The sequence below is a fragment of the Acipenser ruthenus genome, chromosome 16, assembly GCF_902713425.1.
Source record: "Acipenser ruthenus chromosome 16, fAciRut3.2 maternal haplotype, whole genome shotgun sequence".
Taxonomy (NCBI): Eukaryota; Metazoa; Chordata; class Actinopteri; order Acipenseriformes; family Acipenseridae; genus Acipenser; species Acipenser ruthenus.
Window position 1 is genome coordinate 3073514 of NC_081204.1, and position 12539 is coordinate 3086052.

Sequence of the window (12539 nt, forward strand, 5' to 3'; positions counted from 1 at the left end):
GGCGCCGGAATGTGGTCAGGGACTGGGCAGTCCTGACATCTGTAGGAAGGTCATTCCACCACTGCGGAGCAAGGGTGGAGAAGGAGCGGGCTCTGGAGGCAGGGGAGTGTAGCGGAGGTAGAGCTAGTCTTCTAGTGCAGGCGGAGCGGAGAGGTCGAGTGGGGGTGTAGGGAGAGATGAGGGTCTGGAGGTAGCTGGGTGCAGTCTGGTCAAGGCATCTGTAGGCTAGTACAAGAGTCTTGAACTGGATGCGAGCGGTGATCGGGAGCCAGTGGAGCGAGCGGAGTAGTGGAGTAGCGTGGGCGAAGCGAGGCAGAGAGAACACCAGGCGGGCAGCAGAGTTCTGGATGAGCTGGAGCGGACGGGTGGCGGACGCAGGGAGGCCAGCCAGGAGGGAGTTGCAGTAGTCTAGGCTAGAACAGTAACTAGAACAACTAGAACAGTAATTCTTGGTAAGGGTATTGTGAACAAAGAAATACACCAAGGAAAGGTAGAAGAAGTGGGTGAGGCTGATGCAGATTTATTCTTGATGTACAGTATGTATTTTATAAAAACGATTCACCCGTAAGATGCTGTAAGCATCTGGGTTTCAACCACATTTTCTAATGTATTCACATTTACACAGTTAAATTAAAAGTACATAGAACTGATGGCCATTAATGCTACAGTGGACTATCCCACGTTGTTCAAAATGTTGATAATTCTTGCAGTTCTGATTTTAAAAACACATCATTTATTGAAATATTGTAGCGCGTCTATGCGCTGTTGCATTTTGGCCATTATTTTCAGTAATGATAATTATGTTCAGCTTTGTGTGTTTTGGCACAGCCTCCATCCCATGTACCTGTAGTATGCGATGCTCAACATTTAAAGTCAGTAGTATCTGCTCTTCATCAAGACCCAGTAATATTGCTTGGCATCGGTAATACAATTCTTCTTCTTGACCCTACTTTGAAACAAAATGGAACCCTCTCTTATTTCCAATTATTGACAGATGTGTTGCAGTCCATGCTGCTTTCCATATCACTCTGCAATACCACTGCAAGGCCATCTTCAGCTCGTACTGTACCAGCATGCAACCAATGTTTTTCAATGAGTGTATTGTGGTATGTAATCTCTTGTATAGTAGATGCTCATTTGGCGATCGGTCAGCTCCTAATGAGTTTTCAGTCAGATGGCTTGAAGTGGATGTGTGATGAGATAATGGGCTTCTCTGCTCTGTTTGTGATGTGTGGTGCTGAGTAGATTAGGTGTTAATTGTAACCTACAGTACCCCTGCTGTTCTCAAACACACAACCAACACTGGCATCACAACTTTAGCAGTCAGTGCTATGGAAAATCCATTGGCCTTCTGCCTTGCCACCTATACAGTGACCTTTTTACAATTGTATCTCTTACTCGCACACACACACACACACACACACACACACACACACACACACACACACACACGTATACACAGCCTTCAGAAGGAGGCTCTGTTTCCATTCTTGCTGTTATATCAGATGGGATGTAGTCGGGTAAAGTGATTAGCAGTCTTCAGGGAGGTTTGAGTTTCCCTGTGCAGTGGAAGAGGGAGACAGCTCTGCTTATCTGATTTCGCTTTCTGTGCCTCTCAACGGAAATGGAGATGGAATCTGATGATGGCCCTGCAAAGTTGCTTCCCCCTTCCCCCTTCAAGTTCATGCTGCTGAATTATTAATGGACAGTCAGTGTCAAATCCTGATATTGCAATCCACTGTGTTCTTCCCTGCCATGTGGATAATTGCTGTCAATCCTATACCATCTGCTCCATACTTACACCAGGAAGAAACCATTTCTAAAGGCCAATTCTGTGAGCAAACATTTATTACCCAATGTCAATATTGGATGGTTCAGTCCGGGTTATGTATCACTTTGTTGATTAACTAAACATCCGGATAGGTTACACAAGCTAATATATATTTCTGGTGGTTTTAAATTTTTTTTTTTTTTAATTAACAATAAGCAGTGGAAACTTCCAGATTTAAATAGAGAACAGAGAGGATAATGCCATGCTATTACATCTACAATATTCATAGGCAATTTTCTGCTTATAAGTCACTTTACAGTTGCTAATTGTTGCAAGAGATTTGAATAGTTAAAAGGAAACTGGTCCCTGGTAAATTGAGCTTCTACATTATTGCTGTGTTGAGTATAGTTACTGTTGTTACCATTGGTAGTTGAGAGCCATGGTATTATAAGAATAGAGCCATGCCTTCCCAATGAAATGGCAACTTTTGCAAATCCCATGATACTAAATTCTTAATCCATTAAAAGTAAACCAACTATTTGCCAAGAAATGTAATAGATTCCTTGCTTGAAACGAATCACATGCCTTTTTACTTTTGTGTATTGCTGCTACTGTTGTGCAGTTGCTAGGAAACACTAAGCTGAATAGTTTGAAAAGACCATTCTTGTTTTTTAGATGCTGCATTTTGTAGAATTCTATTGCGTTCTAGTCCAGTTTAATTTGAGTCAGATTTACTGGATGTGGATCTCTGTACAGGCAACCTGGCTGTATCTCAGTAGCACAAGGTTTCTGTAGTGAGCTAAAGTTCCATTCTCTCTCTGTGTTCCAGAACAACCAGGTTGTGGAGCTGCAGCGGAACCGCCTACGTGATGACATCAAGGAGTACAAGTTCCGGGAGGCTCGCTTGCTGCAGGACTACACAGAGCTGGAGGAGGAGAACATCTCCCTGCAGAAACAAGTGTCCGTCCTTAAACAGAGCCAGGTGGGGCATCGCCAGTGCAGACGCACACAGGAAAAGAGCATCACTCGTATTCCACACAGCATTGCACTGTTCAAGACTGCTTTTATCTATTCGGGTTAAAGCATGCACATCTGGAAAAGCCATAGTTTGACAAAATGCATCTGTGGCACGTAGTAAAGGGTGCACTTGGTGTATCGGATACTGATACAATAGCAGGGTTAACTTAGCATGTCAAAAAAAGGAAATCAACATATAATAGAATACAGATAAGTTGATGTATGAAACAGAAAGAGATATGCAATGGGGAAATGGAGGAAACTAGAGCTAGAGACTAACAGGATGTGAAACCCCAAAATCAACACTCTGAACAGCACTGAACCACATTGTTTAGGGTTGAATATTTTTTGTATTTATTTGTTTGGCCAGGAAGTAAAATACAAAAAGACACTGACAGACATACAAGTAAAGGCAGCATGTGCTGTAGAGCATAATTGATATATTTGGCTCCATTAGTAGGTTAACGTCTGGTAATTCCCTCTGTAAGCGTAAAGCGTTTCTATTTTTTAGGGGGACTGCCCAGGGTTATTTTGGTAATAAAAGTACATTTTGTTCAGACTAAATGTGTTGGCAATTACTAATTGAATGGTAATCAGGCTCAAGTTGGAATAATGACAACACTGAAATGCATTCGGTGTTTAAGGCAAGGATTAAAGATCTGCTTTAATCACCATTTACTGTCTGGAGAGAGAATGCTTTAAGGGTTCTCTTTTATTTCTCTCTTTACTAACTAAACATGGAAGTAAAATATAAATGGGAGGCTAGTTTTATAATTCATTATTAATAACTTTTTATACTGTATTTACTTATTGAATAATTACTGCAAATAGATATTTTCTGGCGAAACTGTTGATACAAATTCAGCATCCCCTAATACATTAAATAACTTCGATTTTACCAGTTAAACAAGACTAACATTTTACAATTGTTTAAACAATGTGCATATCTTAATCACACATATTAATACGAGTGTTGGAGATATACAGTGCCTTCCTTACATGACATTTTCATTGTTTTTCCAATCCAGGTTGAATTTGAAGGCCTGAAACATGAAATACGGCGACTTGAGGAGGAGACGGAGTTCCTCAACAGCCAGCTGGAGGACGCCATCCGACTGAAGGAGATTGCAGAGCGGCAGCTGGGAGAGGCCCTGGAGACCATTAAGACTGAACGGGAGCAGAAGAACAACCTGCGCAAGGAGCTCTCGCACTACATGAACATCAGCGACTCCCTGTACAACAGCCCGCTCAGCATCTCACTGGACGGGCTGAAGTTCAGCGACGACGCCCTGGAGCCCAACAATGACGAGGTGCTCAATGGCTACGAGCACAACTCCTTCAGCAAGATGAACGGCGGCAGTGAGAACAACAAGGGGTCCACGCCCAAGAAGAACGACCTCTACCAGCCGGCCCCCAGCCTCGTCAACGACCTCCTGAGTGAGCTCAACATCTCAGAGATCCAGAAACTCAAACAGCAGCTCATGCAGGTACGCTGCTGATCTCACACTGGTCAGCTGTAGAGGCTTTATTGAGGTGGACCTGCAATAGTCGTCAAGTGGACCAAGGCTGGCAGGGCCCTTACTAAGGAGATGGTGAAGGGAGTAGATGCATCACAGTGGAAAAAAATAAAAACAATATAAATATCTGGAACGCCATGTAGTCAAAATGTACCCTTCTTTCTATATCCTTCTTAGTTAAATTACTTGTGTTTGTATAAAGATCCTGATCACTGTGGTGTAAGACTCCCAAATGGAAAGAGCGTTTTAATGGTTTTAACATTTATTCAGAACTCCTTGTAATATATTGGGAGGCTTAGTGTATATCTGCAGTTGTCTTCTAAGCTACTAGGTCACAACATTAAATGGAGTTAGTACCTTGGACTGATCCCGAGGAACTCCCTCAGCATGGCGTGAGTTCAGCTCTCTGGATAAAAATGATCCCCAAGAAGTAGGCGTGCCGATTCTGTTTGCTTCACAATTTATTAAGAAGCCATGACACCAAACAACATGATCAGAAATCCAGTTAGTTACAAGCCGTTTTAAACTAAAGTGCTCTGTGGCAAGCATTAATGCATTACAGCTGGCAAGATTAATCAAGCTTGTGAACCGCCACTGTGAGACGTTCCCATTGGAAATCAACGTATGTAAATATCCCCTTCACTTAATTAGGAGTTCCAATACCCCTCTGTTCCTATTGATCACAGATCAATTCATGGTATCTGCATTTGGGGGTTCTCTATTCCGTCTCATATTTTTTTTTCCAGTGAAGTTGCCTCTGTTATTTTTGATATTGTATTTGATCCGCTTATTTCTGAATCAGCGAGAGACTCCCATACTTTGAAATATTAACAGCATTGCAATCTCCCTAAGTGCAGTTCAGTAATACATCCATTATCCTTGATACATTTTTAATAGTAGCATGTTTCACACACTTAAAATTTTGAGAATCTAAAATGAAGACTCCCTCATGTATTACTAGGGAATAGTTTTATGCATTTGTTAATGAAGTAAAACATACATAGTGTATGTAGATTTAAGGAGATGTTCTATTTGATAAATCTAAACTAGCTTCATTAAAATTGTGTTTTGAGCTTCTTACAAGTTTGCAATGATTGTGCTGTCTTGCTAACCTCAAATATAATTGCCTTGAGTACTGACTTCTTGTTTCCAAGGTGATGAATTAGTGTATTAGGGCAGTAAGCCGTGCCGTATAGGCAAAAAAAAGCCCATTAAACCTTTGGGAGAGCAAAGTTGAATTTGGCTGACAGTATGCTGTACAATTAAAAAGGTAGGAGTCTCAACAGAAGGCAAAATTGAATAGCAAATTGGCTGTATTATTTCAGTTCTATCATAATACTGATAATAAAAATAATAGTATTTTTGATCTAATCAACACAAAAACACAAATAACAACATAAGCAGGACTTTGTCACCAAGACATCACAGGATAAGAATTATTCAGTGGTTAAAGTTAAGAAGTGTTGCAAGGCTAAGCTATTAATATTTAGACCAGGATGAGACTGACTTTTGTTCTGTCTTGAAGGTGGAAAGGGAGAAGGTGAACCTGCTGGCCACCCTTCAAGAGTCCCAGAAGCAGCTGGAGCACGCGCGGGGAGCGCTGTCGGAACAGCAAGAGAAAGTGAGCAGGCTCACAGAGAACCTCATCGCCATGAAGAAGCTGCAGGCCAGCAAGGAACGACAGTCGGCCTTGGACAACGAGAAGGAGCGTGACAGCCACGAGGATGGAGACTACTATGAGGTGGACATCAACGGACCCGAGATCCTGGAGTGCAAATACAAGGTGGCTGTGGCCGAGATCGGGGACCTCAAGGAGGAGCTGAAGACCTTGAAGGCCAAGTATGAGGACTGCCAGTCCAAGTATGAGGAGGAAAAGAGTCGTCTGGAGATTGAGGTCCAGGCCTTGACAGAGAAGTTCACCTCCTTGGAGAAGACCAACCGGACTGACCGAGACCAGGTGGTACGGTTAGAGAAGGAGCTCAAGAAGGTGAGCGACGTGGCCGGGGAGACCCAAGGTAGTCTGAGCGTGGCCCAGGATGAGCTGGTGACGTTCAGCGAAGAGCTGGCCAACCTCTACAACCACGTCTGCATGTGCAACAATGAGACGCCCAACAGAGTGATGCTGGATTACTACAAGGAAGGCAAGGGTGGGCGTACCAGCCCAGAGGGCAGGGGCCGGAGATCGCCCATTTTGCTCACAAAAGGCCTTTTCGAAAATGGGGACAGCCTCCCATCTCCTGTCTCCTCCCTGCCCTCCCCAGTATCAGACCATCGTAAGGAGCCCATGAACATCTACAACCTGGTTGCCATCATCAGGGACCAGATTAAACACCTCCAGACGGCCGTGGACAGGACCACAGAGCTCTCTCGGCAGCGAGTGGCCTCCCACGAACTGGGGCCAGTGGTGGACAAAGACAAAGAAGCATTCATGGGGGAGATTCTCAAGCTGAAGTCTCTGCTGAGCACCAAGAGAGAGCAAATAGCGACTCTGAGAACTGTGCTCAAAGCCAACAAACAGGTAGGGAAACGACAACAGCGCTTTCAGATGTTCTTGTTTGTTTTTGTGACGAGGACAATAGCATAACAAGTACATCAGATTCTATTTCATTGTATCTATAAAAATAGATGCAGTTGTACTGAAGTACCCATTCAATGAAGGGATATTTATATCCATGCAGTATGTTAGGAAATGTTGCTAAATGGAAAAAAAAAATGAAAGGTGAAAACAGTGGAGCAGGTGTGGTGTGTGCTAGTAAGCGTGGGGAGTCAGACAATCTTGATTTCAGATTCCCAACTCCCTGCACATGCCAAGCCTGGACATCCAGTTTCCACAATACAGAGCTCCTGCATGCATGTCCTTCTTGTCAGGGTAATGTGTGCTTCTCTTGGTTACTTCCAGACCGCAGAGGTGGCGCTGGCTAACCTGAAGAGTAAATATGAGAACGAGAAGGCCATGGTGACCGAGACCATGATGAAGCTGCGCAATGAGCTGAAGGCACTCAAAGAAGACGCTGCTACTTTCTCTTCTCTCAGAGCCATGTTCGCTACCCGGTATGAAGGGATGACATTTAACATTTCAACTTTATTGCGATCAGTTTTTGTGTGTTAAACTGCACCAGGACATAACTTCTATAATAGCAGAGTCAAGATCCCCATCATTTTGTCAATATGGTGGGGGAGGGTTTTGTGGTAAGCACTACCATAATTACTGTGTATTCTTATAAAATTCAAATTACTTTTCCAGTAGACAGTAAATCCTCCAAGCCATACGTTTTAAATGTCTGTCTGTGCTAAAGTCCCCTTCAAGACTCGATATGTTTAATTTTTCTTATTTCCTATGCTTTTGCTGTCTTCGCTCCATGGCACTCTTGTATGCCAGATGGCGCATCTCTGCATGTCTTTCCTGCTTCAATATGCCTAGATGCTTGTATATAGGGAGCATTGCCCACAGTGGACACACCACCTCACAACGTGATGCTTTTCTGTTCACATATCTTTCACCATCTGTTCTTCATTTGCTCTTTATATGGCATCAAAGCATGCTTTAATGACAGAGAACTATATTTAAAAATTGCTATTTTTTGTTCCGGCTATGCAGGTTTAAAAGATGAAGAGATTTGTAGAAGAGGTTCATTCAGTTTCAGAATGCTACCATGGGGGTTGTGAACCCTTTGTAATTTTATAATTGGTATTTATTTTGGATCCTGATATCGCTGTGGACTTGTTAAAACTTCATTAAGATGAAACAGAAAGCTGAAATGGCTGTTCTGTTTCCTACAGTTAGAAGAGTAACCATGTATTTGTGGTGTCGGCAATGAAGTACGCCCTCTTACTCCATCCAAGCTTTTCACATTTCTTAATATAGCACAGAAAGAGCCACTTGTAGAAAAATGCTCATTTATGAAGACTCAATCCACTTAGGCCTCGAATTATCATGTACATGGAAATAGGTTCTTTTTTTTTTTCTCAGAAAATACACCTCTTTATTAAGACACCTGGGGGATATTTTGTGCATTTTATTAGTTTAACAAAAATGACAGCTCTTATGTAATTTTGCAACGAAAAGCTTAACTGCCCTCACCTCTCTTGTGTATCTTCTATATCTCCTGTGTTTTTATTATTTATTATATATACTGTATTTTAAATGGCAGCATTCTGTGTTTAAATACAGCAGCAGCTGAGACTGTGTGTTTCAAACCTAGGGCTGCTCCACACAGCAACGTGTGGAATATGAGTGGAAATACAAACCCTGTAAAACCAGTTTGACACCACCCAGAGGAGATTGATATCTTTGTGCAAGTGAGTCTCAGGCAGGTTAGATAAAGTGGGTGGTGGAACTATAATTGATAGGGCATTCTAGGAGCTGTACGTGCTTAGCTATTTAGTGGCCTAGTACAGGTGTTTTTATATAGAAAAAATAGATATTTTAAGACTGTTAAAACAGTTTCCCTGGGTCCTTAGGCTTCCCTCCTACTACAGTAACTGCTGTTTTTATCGTATACATTTTTCTTGTTCAGACCTCCTTAAGATTGTAAGCTTTTTTTCCTTATAACATTTAGCCTGTGTTCATGGTTGTATACAAACAGGAAATGGAGGAAACATCAGTTTAGGGACACACCCTAACTCCTTTTGCATAGATGTATTTGTTTGTACATTTTCCAAGTGGTGAACAACTGGTTCTGTGTTCAGTTTCGCTCTTTAATAATGACAGTGCTGCTACGTGGTCCTTTTGTAACGCCGCTCCTTTTAATACAACTGCAACAGAATGAAACCGAGGCTGCTCATATAGCAGTGTCACCTCAGGCTGCATTCTTCTCTGCTCTCAAGATAGAAGCCCTGTGTTGACCATTTTAAAAGCTCCCTAAACATGTGTACCTATAAATTAAACACATAGGAAATGTGTGACCATTAGAAGTCCTTAATGCCACTCACATTTGTAATCTGTTTCAGATTTTTCACTAAATTATTTTATTTAAATTTTTTGAGTTTGAGATGGATCTTGTGATGCAGGGTGTTTAAAAAAACAAAACAAAACAAAACAAAAACACAAAAGATTTAGTTTCCCTTTGCCTAAAAATCTTTCATCGTTGTTGTAAAAAGCTTGTATTCGTATGCTAATAGGTTTCTCAGAGTTCCTATATAGCAGAAGGCCCCATTTAAAGAAGCAGCCAATGGTACGTGCCTTCCTGGTGTTTCCCACACTCCAAATATACAGCCCTCTTGTAGCCACGTGAACTCAAGGACATTTAACTAGCATGAGGAGCTTAGCAAATACACGTGTTTTATTGTGACATTCATTTCTTGCTCTGAGTTGAGCTTGTATTACTTTACTGCACATATTGCAGTTTGGTGTGCAAATACTGTATATATTTAGTGCACTTTGTTTCTGTGTGCATTTGATACAGTGTTTGTGTCTGTGATGCTTCGTTTCCCTATAAACCGTACATGCATCAGTGCACACATGACCTTAAATGGTAAGGGCAGAAGTGCACTTGCTATGTGCAAATATGCATGTGAACAAGCCTATTGCTTTAGGTAATAACAAATGTTTGTTTATTTTTTTATAACATTTCTGTTAATTCATAACTTACTGTACATTAAACATACCGACACAGAATACAAATAATGTACAGTATAAACACATGACTACTTCTTTTAAAGAATGATGTAGAGGCTCATTTATTTAAGTATTGGAAGTTTTCCACTGTATTTACAGTACAGTACTTCTTTTTTAATTAGTCAGGTGAAGAATGTTAAATGCACAAGAATTCACTTTGGTTTTGTGTTAATAAGGAGTGTTGCTGTTTGCTCTTAAGATCTCAAGTTAAGATGACTGGCTGCTGAAACACTGGCAGATTATTGACATGCTAAAATGTGTGTTTAAACCTTGTGCTGTTTATCACAATACATGGCCAGCACTAAAAGGATGTCAAAATAATGATTTCTCCAAGTATTTGTGATGAGAACCCTCATTGTGGTCGCAGTCCTGTTACCAGCTTTGTCTAGATTCCAATTTATGACCCTACATGTGTTGACTGGAGCAGATCAGATTATAAAAGGAGACAATACACAATATCATTATGGTTCCTCTGTCTCTAATAACAGCAGTGCATTGAAAATGTGAATAACCGTTGTGCAGTAAAACTGCTTACTACTCTATTCTGTATTAGCATGCAGCTCATGGTTTTCTATACATTTTCTGCACACTTTTGCTACTTTCTACTGCATTTGAGTTCTGCTGATGTTAAAATTAGGAAGGGCTTCAGTTTGTTTTGCAGCAAGCATGCTGAATGCTGACATTGTTTACTTGAAACCCCTGTCTCCTGAACAATACGTTCTAGCGTCCTCTGTTGTGTCTGCTCTGTACCCTAGTTTATTATCACAAGAAGAAGATTCTCATTCCAAATGCAGGAGTTGTGAAAGAAGCTGGACCTTTCCCCTGCCGTCCAAGTCTTAATTCATGGAAGAAAACCCACAAAAGAGTCTGTGGAATGGAGTGTTCATAATCCCCTTTGTGTGTAGATTCTCTTTGTGTTTTTCCTTGTCTGCCTTGTTTGTTGAATTTATTTATGCAAAGGAGCTCTTTCAGCACAAATGCTGGTATCTGTAGGGGCTCTGTACCATGTTAGTGATGAGGAGGGGAGGCTTCATGGAGAATCTGCGCAGAGCAGCAGGGTTTCAGTACTCACGGTCTTCTGTAACATGTGCCTGATTATCTGGCAGGGGACTGCCCCAACAGCATAGCCACTGTATGGCGGGGTGTGATGTTATTAAGGCAAGGCTAAACCCAAATAATATATTTTGCTTCTAATTTTGCTGTTTGTTGACAGTGCTATTAGCCCATTTCCTTTCACGAACACTAAACTCACAAACACAGCCAGGCATGTCTATTGCTAGCCTTCTATTAAAACTCCACCATAAACTGGGCTGTGCCTGCTCTTCATTCTTTATCTCTTAATAAGTGATGACATTTTTGTTTTCAATTTGAGCCAAATTGTTTATAATTAGTGACTGAAGTGACCCACCAAACTCATTTAAATTTGAACCCAGATCTTCCAAGGTATAAATCTAGTCCATTAACATTAACTGTGCCAACCTCTCGGACTCCCTACCACCTGGCCCTGAAGCACGTGTGCTGTGTACTGAGCCACAGAAGTTGTTGACTGAACTGAAACTGTAAAGATTTTTAAGCCTACACCTTTCATGTGGCCCAGCAGGGGTAAGAGATCTGAGGTGCTGCCTTTGTTCTTTTTTACCCCCAGAATGTCTCTATCTGTCAAACTGCCTTCAACGCACGGCATTCAAAGGATGGGTTCAATTACACTTGAATCGTTTTGTGCAGAAAGATTGTGTTGTTAAAGTATTTATCCGGGTACATTGTCTCCTGATTTTAGAGCTCAAGGGCAAAGTTTTAAAAAAACAAAATCTCTTCTTTAGCTCTTGACAGACTGTGTGTTGCATTTTTTTGTCATTGATTCAGCCGTCATAGATCTATAATAGCTAGAATTATATCAAACAGTATTGTGGCATATGTTAATAGAGTTTATGCAGACATACACACAGCTTTAGTATTTTTTAGAAATCTAGATGGAATGCATAGACTCTTCATTTTCAATCTGAATATAAAAAAAATAAAAAACAGAAACAGCTTTTTGTAGTATTATAGTAGCTAATTATTTTAAGTAGGTTTGAACTAAGGCATGAACACGTGCAATGCTCATAATGGTCTTTCATTAAAAATACATTAATTCATTAATCTTTCCCAGTTATAATATGACAGTAATGTCTTCTGCATATATTAGCATATCCTGTTAAGATATTAAGATGGACATGGTTGAGTCATCATCGCAGCAGCATTGTAGATTACATGTGCTCTTGAATTTTACATGAACAGCAAGAGATGCCTATTATTATGCATACATTTTCAATATTGCTGTTTTATTCCTTTGACTTGGCCATTATGTTGATGATAAATGTTATTTTCCAGCATAGTTTTAGAAACACAATGTGTGTGCTTGAAGTCGGATAATTAATGCAGTTGTTTGAGGCAAGAGGCAAATTATGTAACTGGTTGTTTTGGGGCGTAGGGTTGCTTTTTTTTTGGAAGGCCTACTCTGTTTGCCATATTAGGATTGTCTGATGTAATACCTTAGAAATATCCTTACTGTAATTCACTGCAGGACTTGTTTTGTTTGTGTGAAAATCCTAGAGCTCCCTCTAGTGGGGGCAAAAAT

General features: G+C 41.0%; 1 protein-coding gene across 2 annotated transcripts in view; it reads left to right on the forward strand.

The window, feature by feature from the left end:
- The window catches only part of LOC117963487 (protein bicaudal D homolog 2-like), a 49364-nt gene that overhangs the window by 30493 nt on the left and 6332 nt on the right, over window positions 1-12539 (forward strand). For both annotated transcript variants that reach the window (XM_034903726.2, XM_034903727.2), the window contains exons 3-6: window positions 2601-2753; window positions 3817-4275; window positions 5831-6823; window positions 7205-7356. In XM_034903726.2, the coding sequence (XP_034759617.2) occupies window positions 2601-2753; window positions 3817-4275; window positions 5831-6823; window positions 7205-7356 (1757 nt within the window). The remainder of the gene's footprint in view (window positions 1-2600; window positions 2754-3816; window positions 4276-5830; window positions 6824-7204; window positions 7357-12539) is intronic.